Source organism: Phoxinus phoxinus (assembly GCF_949152265.1).
Source record: "Phoxinus phoxinus genome assembly, chromosome: 15".
NCBI classification, from domain to species: domain Eukaryota; kingdom Metazoa; phylum Chordata; class Actinopteri; order Cypriniformes; family Leuciscidae; genus Phoxinus; species Phoxinus phoxinus.
This window is the reverse complement of record NC_136890.1, coordinates 20,030,975-20,053,302: the sequence shown is the minus strand read 5'-3', so window position 1 is coordinate 20,053,302 and position 22,328 is coordinate 20,030,975. Positions and strand designations below refer to the sequence as shown.

Below are 22,328 nucleotides of genomic sequence, written 5' to 3'. Positions count from 1 at the left end.
TGTCCCCTAGTGGTCTAAGATCTGACTTTTAACACTTTTGGGATTTTGACGACTAGAGGTCAGGTCCCGGGTCATCGTTTTTTTTTTTTCCCCATACTGTCCTATCATGATTAAAAGGCAAAAAATATTCTAGAGCTATTCAGATAGGGGTGTGATCCTTTTGGGAAGGGGCGTTTTTGTGAAATCGCTTACTGCACCTTTAATAGACATCATTTGAAAATACATTAATGTGTCTGATTATCTGGTTTAATAATCACAGCACAGCTGAAATCCAAAGAACAAAAGCTTTATTAATAAAGGGATTGATAATGGTCAGATGTTAAAAATAAACAATTGTAAAAGTCACATTTTATGCAGAGTGAAACAAAAAAAATTAGAATTGATTATCTTACAATCATGAACAAATTAAGAAAAACGATTTAATGTAGAAATCAGAAAGGCACTTTATCAGCAAAAAAAAAAAAGAAAAAAAAAAAGGGTTTATGTATCAGCCCATGTGCTATTTTCAAGGTAGATTAAAATATTTTCTGTCATCTGATCATATATATGTGACCCTGAATCACAAAGCCAGTCACATGTCGCACAGGTATATTTGTGGCAATAGCCAACAATACACTATGGGTCAAAATGATTGATTTTTCTTTTATGCCAAAAATCATTAGGATATTAAATAAAGATCATGTTCCATGAAGATATTTAGTAAATTTCCTACCGTAAATATATAAAACATTCATTTTTGTGAGTGAATGCAGCACAATCGTGAACATAAATGGACAACTGGTTTTGTGGTCCAGGGTCACATATATTATTAAAATTCGGTTATATGCAAGCCTGAAATTTACACATTTAAATTCACAGACATTTAAGCCAAGTTCATACTGTACAATGTTTTGGCTACAATGTGTATCGTACAGTCTGACATAAAACGGTTGATGTTGTTGTAAAAAGCACTTTATCGTCAAAAAACAGCGGTTTATGAATCAGTCCATGTGCTCTTTTTTCAGGGTAGATTAAAGTATATGTGTACAGTAAAAATCTTAATGTGCACCCAGCTTTAAAGAATGGGAAGATCTGGGATTTCCATGATAGCTTCAAAAGAAGGTGTAGAACAGATGTGGCTAGTGAAGACTGGCTCTTTGTTAGTAATCATGTCTCCATTCAAGATGCAGATATTGTTGGACCGCACTCTCATCAGTTTCCACTAGGGGGTGAAAGAACACAACAGTCAGTTTTTTCACATCATTACCGGTAAGTGATATATTTATTTGAGATATAGTTTTGAACTGTGATTAAAATTCAGTTAGACAAGTTCTTTAAAGTCTTAAAAGCCCTATAAGATCTTCCTTTATGAAAGTGGGAAGCATTATTTGAGACTTTCTGAGTATTTTGAGACTCTCTGAGTTATTTTTTATTTATTTTTCATTTATAGTTACTGCTTAACTATGGATTATTTGTTTTGCTTGTTTAGTCTGTTTTGTTTTATATCTGTTTTTGTTTTTGTTTGTCCAAAATTGTTAGTATTGTTGTTCTCGTCACCTGCTCCTTTTACCCTATTTGTTATATGCCTACCACTTATTTGTGAGTTATTGATATAATAAAATGATTAAAAGTCATTCATCTTAACATTAGGAGTCTTGCTACGAAAATTGATCTTCTCAGGGTATGGGCTGCTTTACATAAACCTAATATAATCACTATTTCTGAATCGTGGCTTCATAACAGAATCACTAATGATGAGGTGGGAATTGATAATTATGTTTTATATAGAGCTGATAGAACATCAAGAGGAGGAGGTGTTGCTACTTATGTTGATACAAATCTGGTCTCTGAGTGTGTCTCTCCTAATGTTGAGCCCATTAACTTTGAGTGTCTTTTTACTAATATAAATTTTCATGAAAATAAACAGCTTACTATCGGAAATATTTATAGACCTCCCTCTGCTCCCACTGATTCCTTTAATGGGATCTTGGCTACTATTAATTATCTTGACAGACACAATGAACTGATCATATTAGGTGATTTTAATAATAATTGGTTGGATCGGTCTTCCTCAGGTGTTAGAAATCTTTTAGGTAGTGTAAGCCTCACTCAGTTAATTAAAGAACCCACGAGAGTTGATGGTCGTTCTTCTACCTTGCTTGATTGGATCCTTGTTTCCAATCCGGATAGGATTATTAAATCGGGTGTTTTATCAGATTGCTTTAGTGACCATTCTATAGTATACTGCATCTGGAAAATTAAAATACAGAGTTCCCCCTATAAATATATCACAATAAGGCAATGTAAAAATATTAATGTTAATTATTACATACATGATCTATTAGATATTAGATGGGACAGGCTTCAACTAATTCCACTTGTCGAAGAGGCATGGAACTTCTTCTATACTGAAGTAAAAACTGTAATTGATAAACATGCTCCTGTTAGAACGATTAAAGTCAAAGGTAGACATTTACCATGGATTAATTCTAATTTACTTCAACTATTTAAACAAAGGGATAATGCTTGGGTTAAATATCGTTTATCAAAAGTTGAATCGGATGGGACAATATACAGGCAGTTAAGGAATAAATGTAAAACTGAAACTAGGAATGCCAAATCCAATTATTATAGAGACTGTTTCTCTCGTGATTTCAATAATCCTAGGCACTTTTGGAATCACCTAAATAACATTCTTAACAAAAATAAAAAACTTCTGTGAAACAAATATGCAAGGATAATTACATTTTGTCTGATCCTTTGCATATAGCTCATGCCTTTAATGATCATTTTTCGTCTTTATGTAGTTTAAAATCTGTTTGCCCTGATGATTTGGCATGGTCCTCTTATTCTTCCATGCCTGCTGGTTCCTTTTCATTTTACAAGATCATGCCCACTGATGTCTTTAATGTATTACAGGACCTTAAATTAAAGTGTAGTACAGGACCAGACGGTCTGGAAGCTAAGTTTGTCAAAATTGCAGCTCAAATATTGATGTTTCCTCTTGCAGATCTTTTTAATTTATCATTAACTACTTGTACTGTGCCTCAAATTTGGAAAGCTGCAAGAGTGACACCTCTTTTCAAAGGTGGAGACCAATCTGATGTGAATAATTATCGCCCGATTTCTATCATTTGTGCAGTTGCTAAAATATTTGAGAAATTAATTTTCAATCAACTTACTGAGTACATTAATAATTATAACATTTTATCTCCGCATCAATCTGGCTTTAGATCCAATTTTTCTACTTCAACTGCTCTCTTAAAATTTACAAATTATGTTTTCTCTGGTTTTGATAATGGTCATTTCACTGGAGCTGCTTTCATTGATCTCTCAAAGGCCTTTGATATGGTTGACCATTAGCTTTTACTGGATAAGCTCTACGCTATTGGTTTGTATAAACATGCTGTGCTCTGGTTCAACTCTTATTTGCATAATAGACGTCAATGTGTTGTTTACCAAGGATTCCAGTCAGATTATTTAATTGTTGATAAAGGTGTTCCTCAAGGCTCTACTTTAGGCCCTTTACTTTTTTCAATCTTTATCAATGACCTGGCACAAGTTTGTTCTAATTGTAAATTAGAGCTTTATGCTGATGACACTGTCATCTATACATCTGATCTGGATTTGCTGCAAGTTCAAAGAACTCTTCAATCTGACTTTGATAAAGTGCAACAGTGGCTGTCCATTAATAAACTTCTGTTGAACATGAAGAAGTCCTGCTGCATGGTTTTCTCCACGATACAAAATCGCCGCTGTGCTACCTGTTTTGAATTAAAGTTTTTAGATGGGTCCCTTATGCAGATTGTGGAGGAATTTAAATATTTGGGCTAGATTCCAACCTTACCTTTAAGATACATATTGATACTATTATTAGGAAAGTATATGGATGTCTTAACACTCTGTATAGATCAATTAACTGTTTTTCATCTCCAGTCAGGAAAAAAATTATTTCTCAACTGGTAATACCAATTATTGATTATGCAGATATAGTCTACACTAATACCTCTGAGTCCAATCTCAAACCCCTTAATGTTGTATTCAATTCTCTTTGCAGATTTATCTTGAACTGTCCATTTAAAACTCATCATTGCTTTATGTATGATTCACTACACTGGCTGCAACCTAAACCACGAAGGGATTACCACTGGATTTTGTTTATTTTTAAATGTGTTAATTCCAATTGTCCTGCATACCTTAAACAGTACTTAATACCCTATTCCTCAACATACTCACTTAGACACCTCCAATATCCAACATTTTTTACGGTGCCAAGGTTATTTTCTGTAGCTGGTAGGAGAGCATTCCAATATAAAGCCCCTCATGATTGGAATAACCTTCCTCTTTTTTGAGGTCCATTTCTACATTTGGTTTATTCAAATTGTCGCTTTTTTCTTTTCTTAAAACTACATGTTCTTGTAATTAGGGACACCAATGGTATTACATATGAATGGCTTATGTTAAAACATTTAGTAATACTTCAATATGTGTGCTATGTTGGTTGTGGGTGCAGGGCAGGTGAGCGAGGTGCTGTTTTGTGTGTGTTTGTATTTGTGTCTTTTTTGTGTGCGGTGTGATTGGCTGTATATGTGTGCAGGACCCCCTTGAAAATGAGATGATACATCTCAAGGGGCTATCCTGAAATAAATTCAATTCAATTATAATCAGGTGTATATGTTTTTGTTTGCTGACAACCGGTTCTGAAAAAATGGAGGAAGCCTTGCATTAAGGCAAAACCTTGAAGTTTGACACAGTGTAATGTTTTTGGCAGAACATCAACAGACATTTTATTTTGTTGAAATGAAGACTTTCCATGTATTTTGAGGGCATTACACTAAATCAAGTTTAATTTTCCATCCCAAGAAAGATTATTTCTGAAATCTATAGTAGCCAGTAAAGTTGTGGCATTAAAAACAGGTTTAGGTCAAACGATGTGTTGTGACTGCCAGAGGTTTATAATGAAAGCCTGTCTCACCACTCTTATCGTCAAAGTTGAGAGCAAGAAGACGCTTTTCAACCTCCTCTATGCCCTCTACACTGGTATAGGGAAGCCCGGTGTAACCTCCCTGCTCCGAGCAGAAGTCAATAAACCTATGAAAATACAAAAGAGACACGCATCATTTAGTCAGTTCCTCATCAGCGTTTGCATTTCATCCATGTGTAAGTTGGAAGTGTACAGTAAATACCGGCCCCAGATTTCATCCGTCCGCAGAATGAAGGGGTTTCCCACCATGATGAACAGCGATTTTGCTCTTGTCACCGCAACATTGAATCTCTAAAGAACAAGACATGAATTGAACAAATTCAAGACTAAAGTGTGTTTTAGCACGTTGTTACAGAAAGAGCATATTCACAATGCAGCACACAACTCAGTTCAAGTTCACATCATGTTGTGATATTACACTACCCTTTTAAAGTGTGTGGTCTGTAAGATTGGGTACCTTCTCATTCTTGAGAAACCCTATGCTGAATGTTTCATCCAAACTGATGTGTTCCTTGCTGCTGCGAACAGCTGACACCATGATGACTTTCCTCTCTTGGCCTTGAAACTCCTCCACGGAACCAACCTACACAACACACCGAACACACAAAGGGAGACGCATATCATTTTGTGTTCACCTGTCCTAATTTAAGATAAAAATCCATGCCAGAGTGTCTACTAACTTTAAGCTCATTAATGCACATGCACTTTTGGAGGTCCTCTTCTAATTTGATGGCCCGTCTGATCTTCTCCACCTATGGAATCAAACCCCAGAGAAAGTAAAGTGATGGTACAGACCATCAGAGATTCAAGAGAACTGTCATATTTTTAACTGATATTTTTGGTGACAGAATAGGGCTGTCCAAGAGCAGGCTCCACCTGTTTCCTGTAGGGGGCGATAATGCCAATTTCTCTTGGGGAGATTCTAGAGATTCCCTTCTTGGCCTGTGTCAGGAGCAGCTTCTTCAGGTAATCTATGATGATATCGATTTCAAAGGTGTTAAAGAACGAGGGGCTGTTCGACTCTCTTTCATCCTTCCCGGGAACTCCATGGAAAATCACAGGAAATCCCTGGGGGGTAAAAAAATACACAAATGGGTAATATACTCCAGGACACTGATTTAACTATAGTGACTAAAGTGCTGTTTAATGTCTCATACTCTTTTGGGCAGGTACTCCCAGCTGCAGTACTGGTTAGAGCTGATCTCATTTGCACATGCCTTCAACTCCCCATCATAGAACAACTCATTAGGGACCTTCAGAATGGATGGATGAGACCTGAAGAGAGAGAGAGAGAGAGAGAGAGAGAGAGAGAGAGAGAGAGAGAGAGAGAGAGAGAGATGGTTGAAAATACCATCATTGGCAGAGAGATAAAATTCTGGGAGTTAAGACTATAAAAGAGAAAGGATGCCCTCTCCTCACACCGTGTCCTAACACACGCAATGCCGCGACACGCGATAAAAGGTGTAGATACGGTTTTTATTTTTCTGTGACGTCGCGCTGGAACAACAAACACAAAGTGTGGCAATGACAATCTCAGGTAATGTTTTCTCTACTAAACGCCGACAGAAGAACAATGAAATATATAAAAAAAATAAACCAGTGTTAAAAAAAAATGTCATTACAACTTTGTAAATAGTGCTGTTTTGAGAAATGCATGTTTTCTATGTCATTTTTGTTATTGTGATTGTAATTCTTCCTTAAAATCACTTGTTCATGTTTCATGTATAAAAATGGACTGAACTGGACAGTAAACTCGATCGGCGGGGAAAAAAGACAGCAAACTCGGGTTTTATTTGGGTATTGCTAGAGCCTGTCCGACTATTACATAATAAACTAAAAGAAAGTTTATCATATTTCCTGGCTAGTGCACTTTATTTATTTATTTTTATTATCATAACCATAGTGTCATGATTCTGCCATCTAGTCCTTGTCTGTCTTTAAGTCTTGTGGCAGGATCATGACAGACCCATGTTTTATGTGCAAACACATGGCCTTGTTGGGCCATGTGCTTGTTGTCTCGTCATCTAGCCCCGCCCTCCTTGTTATCCTCGTTTAGTCATTATTGCTTTACCTGTGTCACCTGTATGTTATCCTCATTTAGTCATTATTGCTTTACCTGTGTCACCTGTTTTGTTAGCATTAGTCTCCCTATTTAATCCCCTTGTGTTTGCTGTCCTGTGTCGGTTCATTGTTAATCCTTGTCAAACCTTTGTCAGTCTGTGAGTATCTTGTGAAGAGCTGTTGCGCTATTGCCTGTATTAGTTGTTTGTTTTCTTGTAGTTATCTGTCACAGTCTAGTTAGTCTCCATTGTTCTGTCTATGTTTTGCCCCCTCGTGGGCTTAGTTTTCCCTGTTATTTGTTTAATAAATCGTGTTGCCCTGACTACTGTCTGCGATTGGGTTTGTACTTCCTCACCATCATAACAGAATGAACCGACCAAAGAAGAACCCAGCAGACAGTTTGTCTTTTCCTGCCGAGGGACAATCTGATCCCCTTGAACAATGGTGGCTGTCGATTACCTCCGACATGAGGAGTGGCAAGGCACCGTTTTCCCCCCAGGGAGAGAGGTCGTTGAGTGAGTACGCCCACGACGTGGAAGAGAGGAGGAGGTTCTTGCCAGAGATCCTCCTCAATTCATACTTCATCGCGGGTCTCAATGGTCCTCCTCCTTTGAATGAACGGGAGGGGCTGATCCGCCGTCCGTTTCGGGAAGTGGTGGACCGTTTGTGTCGGGAGGAGCTGCAGGACTCCTCCACGAGGTCTTCACCTTCTGCCTGGCTGCCAGTCATTCCTGAGGGTCGGCTGATAGGCGTTGCGACATTTGGGAACCAGGTTGGCTCCTCCACGACTCCATCCGCACCTGTAAGTCTCCGCGGCAAGCGAGGGAGACGGATCTCGTGGGAGTCCGCTTCGGAGTCTTCAGCGACGGAGTCAACCCTGCCAGAGTCTGTCCTCCCAGCACCAGTTACGGTCCCTGCTGAACTTCCCCTACCGGTGACCAGCCCGGTTTTGGTCTCTGCTCCGCGGCCAAGGAGAAAGAGGAGGAAGAAGGGAGCTTTCTGTCCCCCATCTCTGTCTCCTCCTGAGTCCGCGATGGCTCTTCCAGTCAACGCTGTTCCAGAGTCCGCTTCAGTCAACGCTGTTCCAGAGTCCGCTTCAGTCAACGCTGTTCCAGAGTCCGCTTCAGTCAACGCTGTTCCAGAGTCCGCTTCAGTCAACGCTGTTCCAGAGTCCGCTTCAGTCAACGCTGTTCCAGAGTCCGCTTCAGTCAACGCTGTTCCAGAGTCCGCTTCAGTCAACGCTGTTCCAGAGTCCGCTTCAGTCAACGCTGTTCCAGAGTCCGCTTCAGTCAACGCTGTTCCAGAGTCCGCTTCAGTCAACGCTGTTCCAGAGTCCGCTTCAGTCAACGCTGTTCCAGAGTCCGCTTCAGTCAACGCTGTTCCAGAGTCCGCTTCAGTCAACGCTGTTCCAGAGTCCGCTTCAGTCAACGCTGTTCCAGAGTCCGCTTCAGTCAACGCTGTTCCAGAGTCCGCTTCAGTCAACGCTGTTCCAGAGTCCGCTTCAGTCAACGCTGTTCCAGAGTCCGCTTCAGTCAACGCTGTTCCAGAGTCCGCTTCAGTCAACGCTGTTCCAGAGTCCGCTTCAGTCAACGCTGTTCCAGAGTCCGCTTCAGTCAACGCTGTTCCAGAGTCCGCTTCAGTCAACGCTGTTCCAGAGTCCGCTTCAGTCAACGCTGTTCCAGAGTCCGCTTCAGTCAACGCTGTTCCAGAGTCCGCTTCAGTCAACGCTGTTCCAGAGTCCGCTTCAGTCAACGCTGTTCCAGAGTCCGCTTCAGTCAACGCTGTTCCAGAGTCCGCTTCAGTCAACGCTGTTCCAGTGCCGGCAGCAGAGAGGGTTGCTCATGAGTCTGCAGTCGTGAGAGCTGAAGAGAGAGCCGTGGCCGATTCTGCTGCTAAAGCAGTGTTACAGTCGGTTTCAGCTAGTCAGGAGATGCCTGTCGTCATTGCTGCCAGGACCCTGTCTGATTATTTGTCTCGTCTCGTCAAAATCCTAGAAGTCCCTGTCAAGCCTGTCTTGTCCCCAGACCCCGTGCCTAGAGCTGCAGAGAACGCTGTTCCTGAGTCGGTTGCAGAGAACGCGAATCCTGAATCGGACATGAGAAGCGCATCTTCCGAGTCTGATGTGAGGAGCGCTGGTTCTGATTCGTCTGCAGAATTCTATGACCCCGTTCCAGCTCTGCAGCCTGCTGCTGCATTGCCTCTCTCCACTGCCCAGCCACCTACTACATCCCCTGTCTTGAGTCCTGCTTCATCTCCTACTGTTTCCCCCATCAAGATTCGTCCCGTATCGTCGCCCCCTGTTGTCCCTATCAAGTCGCCTTGTGTTTCCCCGGTCAGCCCTGTCTGCACTCAGCCCCGTACTGTTTCCCCCAAGACTGTTCCTCGTGTGTCCCCATCCAAGCCTGCCCGGATTCCTTGTCCACAGCCCTCATCCGGAAGACCCAAGACCACAGTCCCACCCACCCACCCTGAACATTCCCCCATGAACTCTCTTGTTCCCCCGCCCCCCCCCTCCCGTGTTTATTTTTATTGTTGCATCCCAACCCAGTTGTCGTGTTTTCGTGTATGCCTTTATTGTTATTTGTCATGTTTAGTTGGTTTGTGTCTTTGTCTCAGTCTGTCATGTCCCGTGTTTGATGTCCCCTTGAGGAGCGTCTGGAAGCCGCTCCTTAAGGTGGGGGTTCTGTCATGATTCTGCCATCTAGTCCTTGTCTGTCTTTAAGTCTTGTGGCAGGATCATGACAGACCCATATTTTATGTGCAAACACATGGCCTTGTTGGGCCATGTGCTTGTTGTCTCGTCATCTAGCCCCGCCCTCCTTGTTATCCTCGTTTAGTCATTATTGCTTTACCTGTGTCACCTGTATGTTATCCTCATTTAGTCATTATTGCTTTACCTGTGTCACCTGTTTTGTTAGCATTAGTCTCCCTATTTAATCCCCTTGTGTTTGCTGTCCTGTGTCGGTTCATTGTTAATCCTTGTCAAACCTTTGTCAGTCTGTGAGTATCTTGTGAAGAGCTGTTGCGCTATTGCCTGTATTAGTTGTTTGTTTTCTTGTAGTTATCTGTCACAGTCTAGTTAGTCTCCATTGTTCTGTCTGTTTTGCCCCCTCGTGGGCTTTGTTTTCCCTGTTATTTGTTTAATAAATCGTGTTGCCCTGACTACTGTCTGCGATTGGGTTCGTACTTCCTCACCATCATAACACATAGCCTACTTTCACCCAAACTGAAATAAAAACAAGTTTAAATGGGTAAATATTCTATAGCCTATATTTGAGTCGTAGACTCATTTTCTTTTCTGACATAGCCTACTCCAGTTCTTGTTAAAACACACATGCAAATTCTGTGCATTTTGGGCACTTTTTGTGTGAAATCATATTTATTTTGTCCATCAAAAGTGTGCTTTCACTTTAATTGAGTAGGAGCAGTGCAGCAAAAATAGACTCGGCGCCGAAGCGATCACGGCACTGCTGCTGATGCGCCGCTTCTGCTTGGCGCTCATGCGCTGCTCCTGCTGCCGGTGTGAATGCACTCATTAACAATGCACGCCGAAAAAAATACACGCTGCTTTGCTCAGCTAACGCGTGCAGTGTGAAACCGGGGTTACTCTCTGGTGCTGTGCACTTGCCGCGAGTCCACACGCTGTTCTGATTGGCTGTGGGTTTTGATTGATTTTTACGCATCTCGCAGTCGCGTCGCGTCTAGTGTGGACAGACAAATGATTTGTCGCTGGAATCTTATCGCATCGCGTCTGGTTAGGACACGGGGTTACACTCTGCAGCCAATCTGTGTGACTGTATGGCTGCTGCAAGAAAATAAACCATCAAATCCAAATGGAAATGTTTGTCTCTTATTCAGTGATATAATGTTATTTGCCACAACACTAACAAATAGACAATATTAAAAATATTTACGATTTATTTAATTATATACCATACTATTCTAAAACCTGATTTATGTATTTATTTAAATTTTTCTTTTTTTGTATTTATTTATCTTGGTTGATAAATATTGCAAGAGCACATGCATTTTATAAAAATAATAATAATGATGTACATGGGAAAATATTGAATAAATACTGCCATATTCCATAAAAATAAGAATAGTCCATTTTGATTTCATGGTGACTTTAAGAACTATTGAGCACACTGGTGTGTCCTACCTGTAGTTCAGAAGAAGTTTGGTAACGTAGCGTTTGTCAAACTCAATGTCACCTTTCTTATAAAGATCATTCTGTGTCATCAGCCTCTCCAGCAAAGAGACATCTAAAGGAAAGACACACAAATCCAGATTAAAATAGATAATGATAAAACACAACATTTTGCTTATCCCTCCATTTTGTTATTTACAACAGTCATGATTTAGCGATTGTTAAAGGTTAGATGGTAAACAATAACAATCCTATTTTTTTGGGAACATAATTTTAACATGAAATGAATGAGCTTATAGGTCGAGTGAGTGATGTCTGTATATATGTGCATCTCACCAAACCCATGATTAATGGCAAGAGGAGATCTCAGGACTGGTCCCAGTTGCTTGGGATCTCCAGCCAAAACAAGCTGCCCGGTCTCCGCATTCAGCAGTCCTAAACACACCCAATGAGACGATGTAATTATTCCAAAAACAGATCTCACTACTATAAGACTTTATTGGAGGCAAAAAGAGCAAACACGCATCTGAGCGAGAGTGGTTGCCCACCTGCCACAGGGATGATGGTCTCTGACTCCACAGCATGTCCTGCCTCATCCACAAAGATGTGAGAAAAATGATCCACAGGAAAACCCCCACTGGCCAGCCTACCAACACAGACACAGTGTTTACTGACTGCTGTAAATCATATCGGTCAGAGAAATGTGAGTTTATTGCATTTGTATAAGAAGATGCCCTTCACCTGCCAGCGGTGACTATAGTGCTGACAAGGATCTTGTAGGACATTAGATCCTCTTTACATGGGAAAATAAACATCTCTCCCTCCACATTGCAGTTGTTCTAAACACAAACACACAAACGCACACACACACACACACACACACACACACACACACACACACACACACACACACACACACACACACACACACACACACAATAAAAAATAAAAAAATATAAGCAAACTCGCATATAGTAACTCCATATAGCATTTGGTCACTTAATAATACATGAATTTCACTGCATTAATTAAAGTGTTGCAAAAAAATCTTGTCTTTATTAAAAAATATATTTAATATATATATATATATATATATATATATATATATATATATATATTTATATATATATATACATACACACACACACACACAGGTGAAACTCGAAAAATTTGAATATCGTGCCAAAGTTCCTTTATTTCAGGAATTCAACTTAAAAGGTGAAACTAATATATTATACAGACTCATTACATGCAAAGTGAGATATTTCAAGCCTTTATTTGTTATAATTCTGATGATGATGGCATACAGCTATGAAATCCATCCATCCATCCATCCATCCATCCATCCATCCATCCATCCATCCATAATCATCAAAATTATAACAAATAAAGGCTTGAAATATCTCACTTTGCATGTAATGAGTCTATGCAATATATTAGTTTCACCTTTTAGCTTCACCTTTTCAGTTGAATTACTGAAATAAATTAACTTTGGCACGATACTCAAATTATTTGTGTTTCACCTGTATGTATATATATATATATATATATATATATATATATATATATAGGCCTATATATATTTTTTTTTTCTGTATTCACTAACCTTTAGAATTTTTGGGATTTCTTTTGGATTGCGTGAACTAGCGTAGAGTCGGAATATTTTCCATGCATCAACATGTTGACTAATGATCAACTTTTCACACAGTTGATCAGCTGCACTGTTAGAAGGAGCGCAAGCTAGGATATAAGCATCGGGTATATTCTTCTCCACCTGAGAGATGTTGAAAAACAGAGAAACAAACAGAAAGAATGACTGAATACATTAGCTACTACACTAACATCTTTCATGCAAGCAAGTATAATACCATATAAAATGTTCATGCAGACCCGCTGGGGGTGTGTTTACTTTGGTGTGTATGATAACCGGTTTTACCTGTTTGATGGCCTCCACTATTGTCACGGTTTTACCAGTGCCAGGAGGTCCAAACACCAGGTACGGTGCCGGCTTGGACGTACCGGCCACAATGTTACATACAGCGCTGTACTGTTCAGGGTTCCTCTCAAGCTGTTGATCAAAGAGTCTATAGACACACACATTGTGCTGAAACACTCAATGTTTCCCTCTGAAGGTTTAACAGCATAATAATAATAGCATATTAATAGGTCTTCTGGGTCTTACTGACCTCAGTGCAGGTGGAGACACAGGTGTCACAGTCCCTGAGCCCACGGGGAACAGCACATTTCTGAGGTTGTGCTGGACCGCCATGTGTACAGCTCTGTGTTGTAGTCTCAATGGGAGACGATTCACCGTGAACTCTACACGGAATTTCATCTTATCTATGTATACATGTTCAATGAACCTTAACACACACACAACAAACACATGTTCAATGAATAGACATCTCTTCATGAATTTGACTGATTACACTGCCCTGCTTCTTGAAAAAAATATTCTGGTGATTTGCCAAAAAGACCTAGTATTACCTATTTTGATGATGCTGAGATTAAAAATATCAATAAAAACTTTCCATCATGTACAGTTTAAAAAAAAGACAAGAAATTAAGATGCATTAAGAAATGATAATAACATAAAAGCAGTGAAATTACAAGTTTCAACAAAAATAAGTATTCAAAGTGTATCATTTCACACACAATCTGTAAAAGAATGAAAAAAGATATGCCCAAATACTCATAGATGTAACAGATAACATCTGGGCTAGATTATGTAATAATGTAAAATAATATGTCATACATGTAAAAATCAGCTGAGAATTTAACAAATAGTTCTAACCTGGCTCGGGAAGATAAGAATCATATATTTGTGGCAGTTTTTCTGGTGTTTAAGTGATAATGCAAGACTTCTTCACCTTACAAATGGTTGTCGAAAGCAAAAATGCTTCGAAATGCATATCATATTTTGTCAGGAAGTGTGTGTGCTAGACCAAAACAGGGCATCATTTTTTAAATCAGCACCCCAAAATTAGTTTAAAAACAAAACAAAAAAACAACAACCAAGTATTGAATTTCATTCAGCAAATATGATGCAGGGTGGCGTCATGTATTGCATGTACAACATGTATTGCATGAAATCTCACTCATAGTTCTTCATACCTTCTGGAGAATCCCAGTTTGACTTGATCCAGTTCCACTTTGTGGACGTAGCCCTTGTATTTGGTCACAGTTGAGAAATTGACCTCCTCACTCTTGGTGAGAAGCAGGTGATCTCCCCTCAGGACTGATGGCCTGTTCTCTGATACACCAGGGAGCTTTAACACAAGAGATACACAAACAGACCTCAAAACCTTACAATCTCCAACACAGGAAGTGCTTTAAAAAAGACATTTCCACTCACGTTTAAGACCAGTAGTCTTTTGTCAGAGTCCCTGAATAAGGTGACTTGCTCTCTGTTGTATCTCTTGATGTCCACATGCATCTGACATTCCTCCAAGTGCAGCAGTAAATCAAAGCGTTCGGCATAATTGTGGAAGCTCAGCGGACTCTGCAGTAATGACCTTCACATTCCAAACACATGGAATATTAATAACTATATAATACATCATATATATATATAATACATCGTATATATATTCCACAAGTTTTCTCAAGGAATTTGTGGGCAAACATGACACAATGCCAAGGTCACAGGTTCAATTCCCAGGGAATTCATGAGCTGCTACATTTTCTTTAAGCGTGCATATACTGTATGTAAAAGCATATAGTGTATGTAAATCCATATATTCACCAACAAATGGGAAGCTGCACCCCTGATAACATTCCTAAAACTGATCTCAAACCAGTTCTACATGGCATAATTGGACATTTGAAGGACATTTTAGAAGGATCATGTGACATTCCTGCCATCACAGGAATAAAATACATTCCACATAAAAATAGAAAACTGTTATTTTGAATGGTAATAATATTTCACTTGAATGACACTTACTGAAGTTTCTGCAACTCTCCTCTGAGGATCCGGCCATCTTTCATGAGTTTGGCCAGCACTGGGACGTCAGGAGGAGGAGTGTATTTCCCCAGTGGCAGAACATTTTCAAGAAAGTTCTGAACATAACTACAGGATTGAAAAACACATGGAGATACACACATTAAAAGCATAAATAAAGCTAAAATATCTATTTACATTTCTATAACTTTAAGGTGCAGGACTAAATATTTCAATGTATTATAATTTTTATTCATTATTTATTTAATTTTCATTATTATTTTTTTAAAGAATAACTTTCATAATATTTGATATTTTATTTACAATTAAACAGTCATCATATAATACCACGTGTGATGTTTCTCTTACCCTTCAGGTGGAACACCCTCGTCCACTCTACAGTTTTCGGGTTCAGAGATGTTGAGTCTCAGGGGTTTGAATGGTTCAGTGGGACCCAGTAGTGCTGCAAGCTTAGTCCTGTACTCGGAATCAATGAAGCGCACAATGTGGAAGGGACGGGTGGTGGGCTGGGTGTTCTGCTTGAACTCAAATGCCAGAGTAGCTGAATAAACTCCAATATGACTGCATTTGAATCTCACAGTCACCTCATACTTCTCATCTATATGAAAAAAAAAAAAACAAAGAGTTAAGCTTCACTTCTGATAGATCACATTTAAGGAGTCAAACCAGAATGTACTGTATATATATCCAAATGTAACCTGTCGGCCACACTCACGTGGTTCCAGACGGAGTGGATTGCTGCGTGTGACTTTCCTGCTGTCTTCCAGAGTGAAACACTGCAGCCAGTGAAGAGCAGTGTAGTAAGTGAAATACACAGCCTCTTGACCCGTGTTCTCCACAAACAGCTTCAGCTCATAAACTTCTGCCCGTTCCACACACAACTGGATCTTTCCATCCTTCATATGCAGCTCTGAGGACACCCGCACCCCATGCTTATCAGCTATAAAATGGGACCTGTTAAAGACAAGAGCAGCACTACGGATTTGTGATGTTATTATATAAATAAGCACTTGCAAGATCCAATTGCAATTTTCACATTATGAGATAATAATAAAATAAATTATAATTATGATTTGCCTATGTGTTACATCCAGTCTGGGTAAAGGATCAAATGTATGAAGTGTACCAGCTCACCTGTCTGTACTGTTCAACCGCTGTAGGATGTCTTTCGCCAGTCTTCTCCTTCCTCTGACTCCACCCTCTGGCCCTGGACCGGAGGCCTCCTGGCCACTAGGAGGCGGCGGCGAGCTAGCATTACTCGGAGCGGGAGTAGCTTGGTTTTGCTGTCTTCGACAGCGTCTGAACCATTGATCATGCAGCCTCACCCGGACCTGGATGGACCTTTTTCATGAGTGCACTACATCTACGCTGCATCACATTTTTTGCTAAATCTCAAACCACATTAAACAATAAAAGCCATTCTAATGCAGAACTCTTATTTTACATAAATAATAGGATACCTTTTAAACTGAGCAAAGAAAAATTTATGTTTTTCAACTCTCCATATACATAAAACTTCCAGTCAGTGAGAAATATTAGCCTTTCCTTGTCTTCTATTTATTTCAAGTATTGGTACACTATATTGTCATATGAGAGTTGGCATAGCTTAATATAGGCTTTTCAGCTAATTCCTGTTAGAGAATTTTGGTAACACTTCACAATAATGTTCATTAGTTAACTACCTTGAACGAATGAACAACACTTCTACAGCATTTATTCATCTTAATTAATATTAATTTCAACATCTACTAATACATGATTCAAATCAAAGGTTGTATTTGTTAACATTAGTTAATGCACTGTGAACTAACATGAACAAACAACGAACAGCTGTATTTTATTAACTAACATTAACAAAGATTAATAAATACTGTAACAAATGTATTGCTCATTAGTTCATGTTAGTTAATACGTCAACTAATTAACCTTATTGTAAAGTATTACTGGAATTTTTAAATGAATCATAACTATAATTTATTTTCCTTGCAGGATTTACATTTATATGCTTCTGAAAACTAAATGTCCCCAACACGTGGGACAAAGTGTGTCTGAATCATGCCTGAACATAACAAAAAGGGAAACGAAATTAGACAGCTGTCTAAATATATAAACTCGTGACTTTTGAGTAATAAGGTGAAGTAATCAATAAATCCAGATTTGCTTTTACGTAGTAACAGAAGGGTTAGCTGAATTATACAAATGAAGAACCAATCATATTATAAAAAATGATGTAATGAATCATGTCACCTTTGCCATTCTCCTATTTTATGAAAAAGTACTCTTTTTGCTGGTGGAATTCTCTGTGATTAATACAAGGCATTCTCAGGAGTCTGTCTAATTATTGCTGTGCAGGATACACACTAGAGATCTTACTTCTATTCTCAAGTGATAGCGTTAGTGGAGCACTAGAGACCTTATTCCTGAGTGATAGTGTTCAAAAAAGACGAGACATTGTCAGACTCGAACAGGTACTGAAATATGATCAGGTGTTAGAGTATAGATGCATAGGTGTTCTGGGTTAATTGAAGTCAGATGATTAGGGGAATTTCTACCACAAAGTAACAAAGTTTTTAAAAAGTTAAAATAATTATGAAACACTAAACGAAAAATGGTACCAATCAATATCCAACCATTTTTTTTTGGTCAAGTTTTAGTGAATAAATACATTTCTAAAACAAAATTAAACATGTGACAGCTGACTTAGAGATTTATGAAAAATACTCTTGTCCTGAGAAAACATTTAAACTTTTTTGGTCAAAATCTACCTTCTAATTTGCTAGTGAGGTTATATTTTCTTAACTTGTTTAAGCCAAAAAGCTACAGCAAAAAATATGTTTTTGGAATTTTAATTCTAATTCTGAAAAACAAACATTATTGATCATTTATTTGAACTAGGTGTTTGAAACCAGCATTTAAAACCTCTGCTAGAGAAAAGAGGAAACTATATCTGTGTAATTGGACTTTTCATGAGTTCACCCTTACATTGGATATAGAAAAGTATGCGTATTTGGTGTGCTGTCTGAGGGGAGGGTTTCAAGCTCAGAATTTGGCCCGATCCCAGAGTATTCCTCCATCCCAGGTTGGGATAGGTAATTGTTTCAGATGACCCAGAATTCAGCCATAAAAATGTCCTGCTGATTAGATTATTTACATGGCTTGACACGTGATCTCCCCTGCTGAAAACTAAATTAATTCTTTGTTGATCCGGGCTGGTTTATGTTGGTCTAGCTGGTGTACCAGCACATTAATGCTGTTCTTAAGCTAAACTGGGCTGGTGTACCTGGTCCAGACACTCCCACTTCCCATACTGGTGGTGACCACCCTTACAAAAAATAAGTTAATTTTTATTAAGTATGCTTAAGTAAAGTTCATGTATATTTTTAAGTATAGGCTACTTTCTAAGTATATAACAATGTACAAGAAGTATATGGGACTAAATTGGCCCACTTTTAGAGTATAAAAGTAATTGCAGATATGCTCACTGAATATAAACCTAACAGATCACTCAGATCATTAGGATCACACCAGCTAGAAATACCAATACTTTGAATTACCATTGTGTATGAAATGTGCTATTTAAATAAACTTGCCTTGCCTACTTTAAGTGTAACAGTAATATTTGAGTACACAACTAGTTTGTACTGCAAATAGCCTATACTACAAGAGAACTTAGGTATACTGGTTTACTAGTCATAGCCTATACTTGTAGCACATTTTTTAGTTCATGCTGGCACACTTAGTACACTCTTTAAAGTCCATGTCGGATCTCTGTGTTTGCGTCATGATTCCTGTCTTGTGTGGACCTTTTGTTATTTCCTGTCTTGTGCCATGTTTTGTAGTTCTTTGTAGTTTTTCATGTTGATTAGTCTCCCCAGGTGTGTATTGTTAACTTGTTATGCTTGTTTGCCCCTGTGTATTTAAACCCCTGTGTCTCCTGTGTTCTTTGTCAGGTGTTGTCCAACATGGATGTATGTTTGGTGTGTCTCATTTTGTTCTCGGTTCCCTGGTCTCTGTTATGGTTTTGTTTGTTTAACTTTTCATTAAAATAATTTGCATTTGCATCGAGCTCTCCCTTCTTGAGTTCACTCTGCCTTACAGTTTGTTTTATGGGGAATTTCCATACACATAATGCATTTTTTTATGTAACTGTATATTACATATCCTAACCCTACGTCTGAACACAACCCTCACAGACAACTTTATGCATTTTTAGAAAAATAATAATAATAATAGGATTTATAAGCTGTAGGCTATTCTTATGGGGACTAATTCTTTCCATCGAAATGTTGTATTGCCAATGGTCAAATTTCCATCATTGTGACTAGTAGCTAGCTACATTTTGTTAGGACCTTTACAAGATTAAACCAACTGATACTGAAAACACATAACCTATAGTCTAAGCTACTTCAAACGGACATAAATCATCTGTCTGACTGGTAGCCAGTGGTAAATGATAAGGTTTCTTACATTGCTGTTAAAGAAAACGTGACCTCTGGAAAGACGCGCTTTGTTGCCGTTTCTCAATGCAAAGATGATTCTAGAGAAGTTTGGATCTTTGACACGACCGTCCCTGTTAAGACAAAGTGCAACTAATGATGCACTTGTTCATTAAACTGACAATTAATAAAAACGTCCACTGATGTGCATATTTCATTTTTTCTTTTACCTGTCTCGAAACTCTTCGTTGTAGATGTCTCGGAGTGTGTTTCTGTCAGTAATGGATCTCCTGTTTGTTTCCTCTAACATCTCTATGAAATCCAATCCGATTGCGCGCACAGCGGCTATAGAGAGATAGTTACTCCTGTTTCTTCTGTTCATTCTGTTTAAAGGATTAGTTCACTTTTAAAATGAAAATTCTGTCATCATATACTCACCCTTAAGTTGTTTCAAACCTGTATGAATTTCTTTCCTCTGCTGAACACAAAGGAAGATATTTAGAAGAATGTCAGTAACCAGACAGTTTTTGGTTCCCAATGACTGCCATAGTAGGAAAAAAATATACTATGGCAGTCATTGGGAACCAAAAACTGTCTGGTTACTGACATTCTTCTAAATATCTTCCTTTGTGTTCAGCAGAGGAAAGAAATTCATACAGGTTTGAAACAACTTAAGGGTGAGTATATGATGACAGAATTTTCATTTTAAAAGTGAACTAATCCTTTAATACCTAAAGCTCCCTGCTCACTTACTATCACAGACACAGAATGAACGGTTTACAACAACCACACTCTAATATGAACCAGGCACAGGGTTTTCTGCGGAAGAGTTATTTCCAGGCAAAACGAAACTTAAGCTTATAGGTTAAACCTGCAGGATACGCATCCATCACACATGTCATGTGAAAGGGAAAATATGATATGAAGTGTATAAGACGATAGTATACTCCCAAAACAAAAGTTGCAGAATTATTTTAAAACAGTTTTTTCTTTTTACAGTATACGGTTCAGAGGGACGCGCGCCACCTGTCGACCAGAGAACAGCACTTCAGATAGACGGAAGGTCAACACTGGGCTAGGCATATTCAGAAAGAAAGACTCTAGACCCAGTGAGGATTATTGCCTGGTGACAATGTCACATGACTGCCCTGCTGGAAAACAAAAACACTTAAACAAGACAGGCTGGTTTTAGAGACACCCGTCAGGTCAGGTTGGGACACTAGTCACACTACCAAAAACTGTCTTGGCCAAGGAAGTCTTCCCATATGCAAATGTAATATATTATGTACATGTATACAATATAGACATATATGACATCTATGCACATATGAAGTAAAAACAAATAGGCCTATGTACATATATGCATACCTATTAGCAAACCTATTAGAAATTTGAACAATTCCATTAATATATAAATGTATCCCATTCAAATATGTGTTTATGTATGTTTATTTAGACATATATGTCTCATATGAAGTATCCATATATGCTCATATAAAAACATAATTGTACATATGCACAGATTTATATGAAACCTATTAGAAATTTGATCAATTCCATATTGACATCCAGTATATATTTATCCCATAAATGTGTTTATGTATATTTTGGCATGTCTCCTATATAAAATAACCATATAAGCTCTTACAAGTAGAAAATGTACATAATGGACAGATATATGAAACCCATTAGAAATTAGAACAATTCCATATACTGACAAATTTATCCCGTGCAAATATATATTTATGTACATTTTGACATGTCTCATATTTATATATATATATATATATATATATATATATATATATATATATATATATATATATATATATATATATATGTATGTATGTGTGTGTGATATGTGAAATATAAAAGTGACACACATGCTTAGCACATTGTTTACATACATGTGGCATTTATGTCACTGATACACAGGTGAAACTAAAAAAAAAATTATATCCTGCAAAAGTTAATTTATTTCAGTAATTCAACTTAAAAGGTGAAACTAATATATTATATAGTCTCATTACATGCAAAGTGAGATATTTCAAGCCTTTATTTGTTATACTTTTGATGATTATGGTTTACAGCTTATGAAAACCACAAATTCAAAATCTCAGAAAATTAAAATATTACATGAAATCAATTAAGGATTTAAAATACAGAAATGTCGGCTCTTTGAAAAGTATAATTATGCATATGTACTCAGTACTTGGTTTGGGCCCCTTTTGCTTATTAAAATAAAACGGCTGCGTTGACTCTGGACTTATAAAAGCACAGTGGACCAAAGTCCTCTTTTCTGATGAGAGCAAATTTTGCATCTCATTTGGAAACCAAGGTCCCAGAGTCTGGATGAAGAGAGGAGAGGCACACAATCCAAGATGCTTGAAGTCCAGTGTGAAGTTTCCACAGTCTGTGTTGGTGTGGGGGGCCATGTCATCTGCTGGTGTTGGTCCACTGTGCTTTATTAAGTCCAGAGTCTACCAGGACATTTTAGAGAACTTCATGTAGATGCTGACTTCATTTTCCAGCAGGACTTGGCACCTGCCCACACTGCCAAAAGAACCAAAACCTAGTTCAATGACCATGGGATTACTGTGCTTGATTGGCCAGCAAACTCGCCTGACCCGAACCCCATAGAGAATCTGATGAGAGACATGAGACCGAACAATGCAGAAGAGCTGAAGGCCTCTATTGAAACATCCTGGTCTTCCATAACACCTCCACAGTGCCACAGGCTGATAGCATCCATGC

At 38.5% G+C, this 22,328-nt stretch overlaps 1 protein-coding gene across 1 annotated transcript; it reads right to left on the bottom strand.

Annotated features, from left to right (window-relative positions):
- Positions 1-271: 271 nt before the first annotated feature.
- Positions 272-20,389, bottom strand: LOC307011130 (putative helicase mov-10-B.2). Its single transcript, XM_079636488.1, has 23 exons — positions 20,303-20,389; positions 19,805-19,965; positions 19,606-19,708; positions 16,273-16,469; positions 15,854-16,092; positions 15,487-15,736; positions 15,121-15,246; positions 14,530-14,689; positions 14,289-14,443; positions 13,361-13,537; positions 13,111-13,258; positions 12,781-12,948; positions 11,916-12,013; positions 11,723-11,820; positions 11,511-11,609; positions 11,187-11,289; positions 6,121-6,238; positions 5,840-6,031; positions 5,644-5,715; positions 5,421-5,546; positions 5,166-5,254; positions 4,955-5,070; positions 272-1,201 (listed from the first exon to the last, which is right to left on the bottom strand). The coding sequence occupies exons 2-23, from the start codon at positions 19,954-19,956 to the stop codon at positions 1,140-1,142; spliced, it is 3,048 nt and encodes a 1,015-aa protein (XP_079492614.1). The 5' UTR covers positions 19,957-19,965; positions 20,303-20,389; the 3' UTR covers positions 272-1,139.
- Between the last annotated feature and the right edge of the window lie 1,939 nt (positions 20,390-22,328).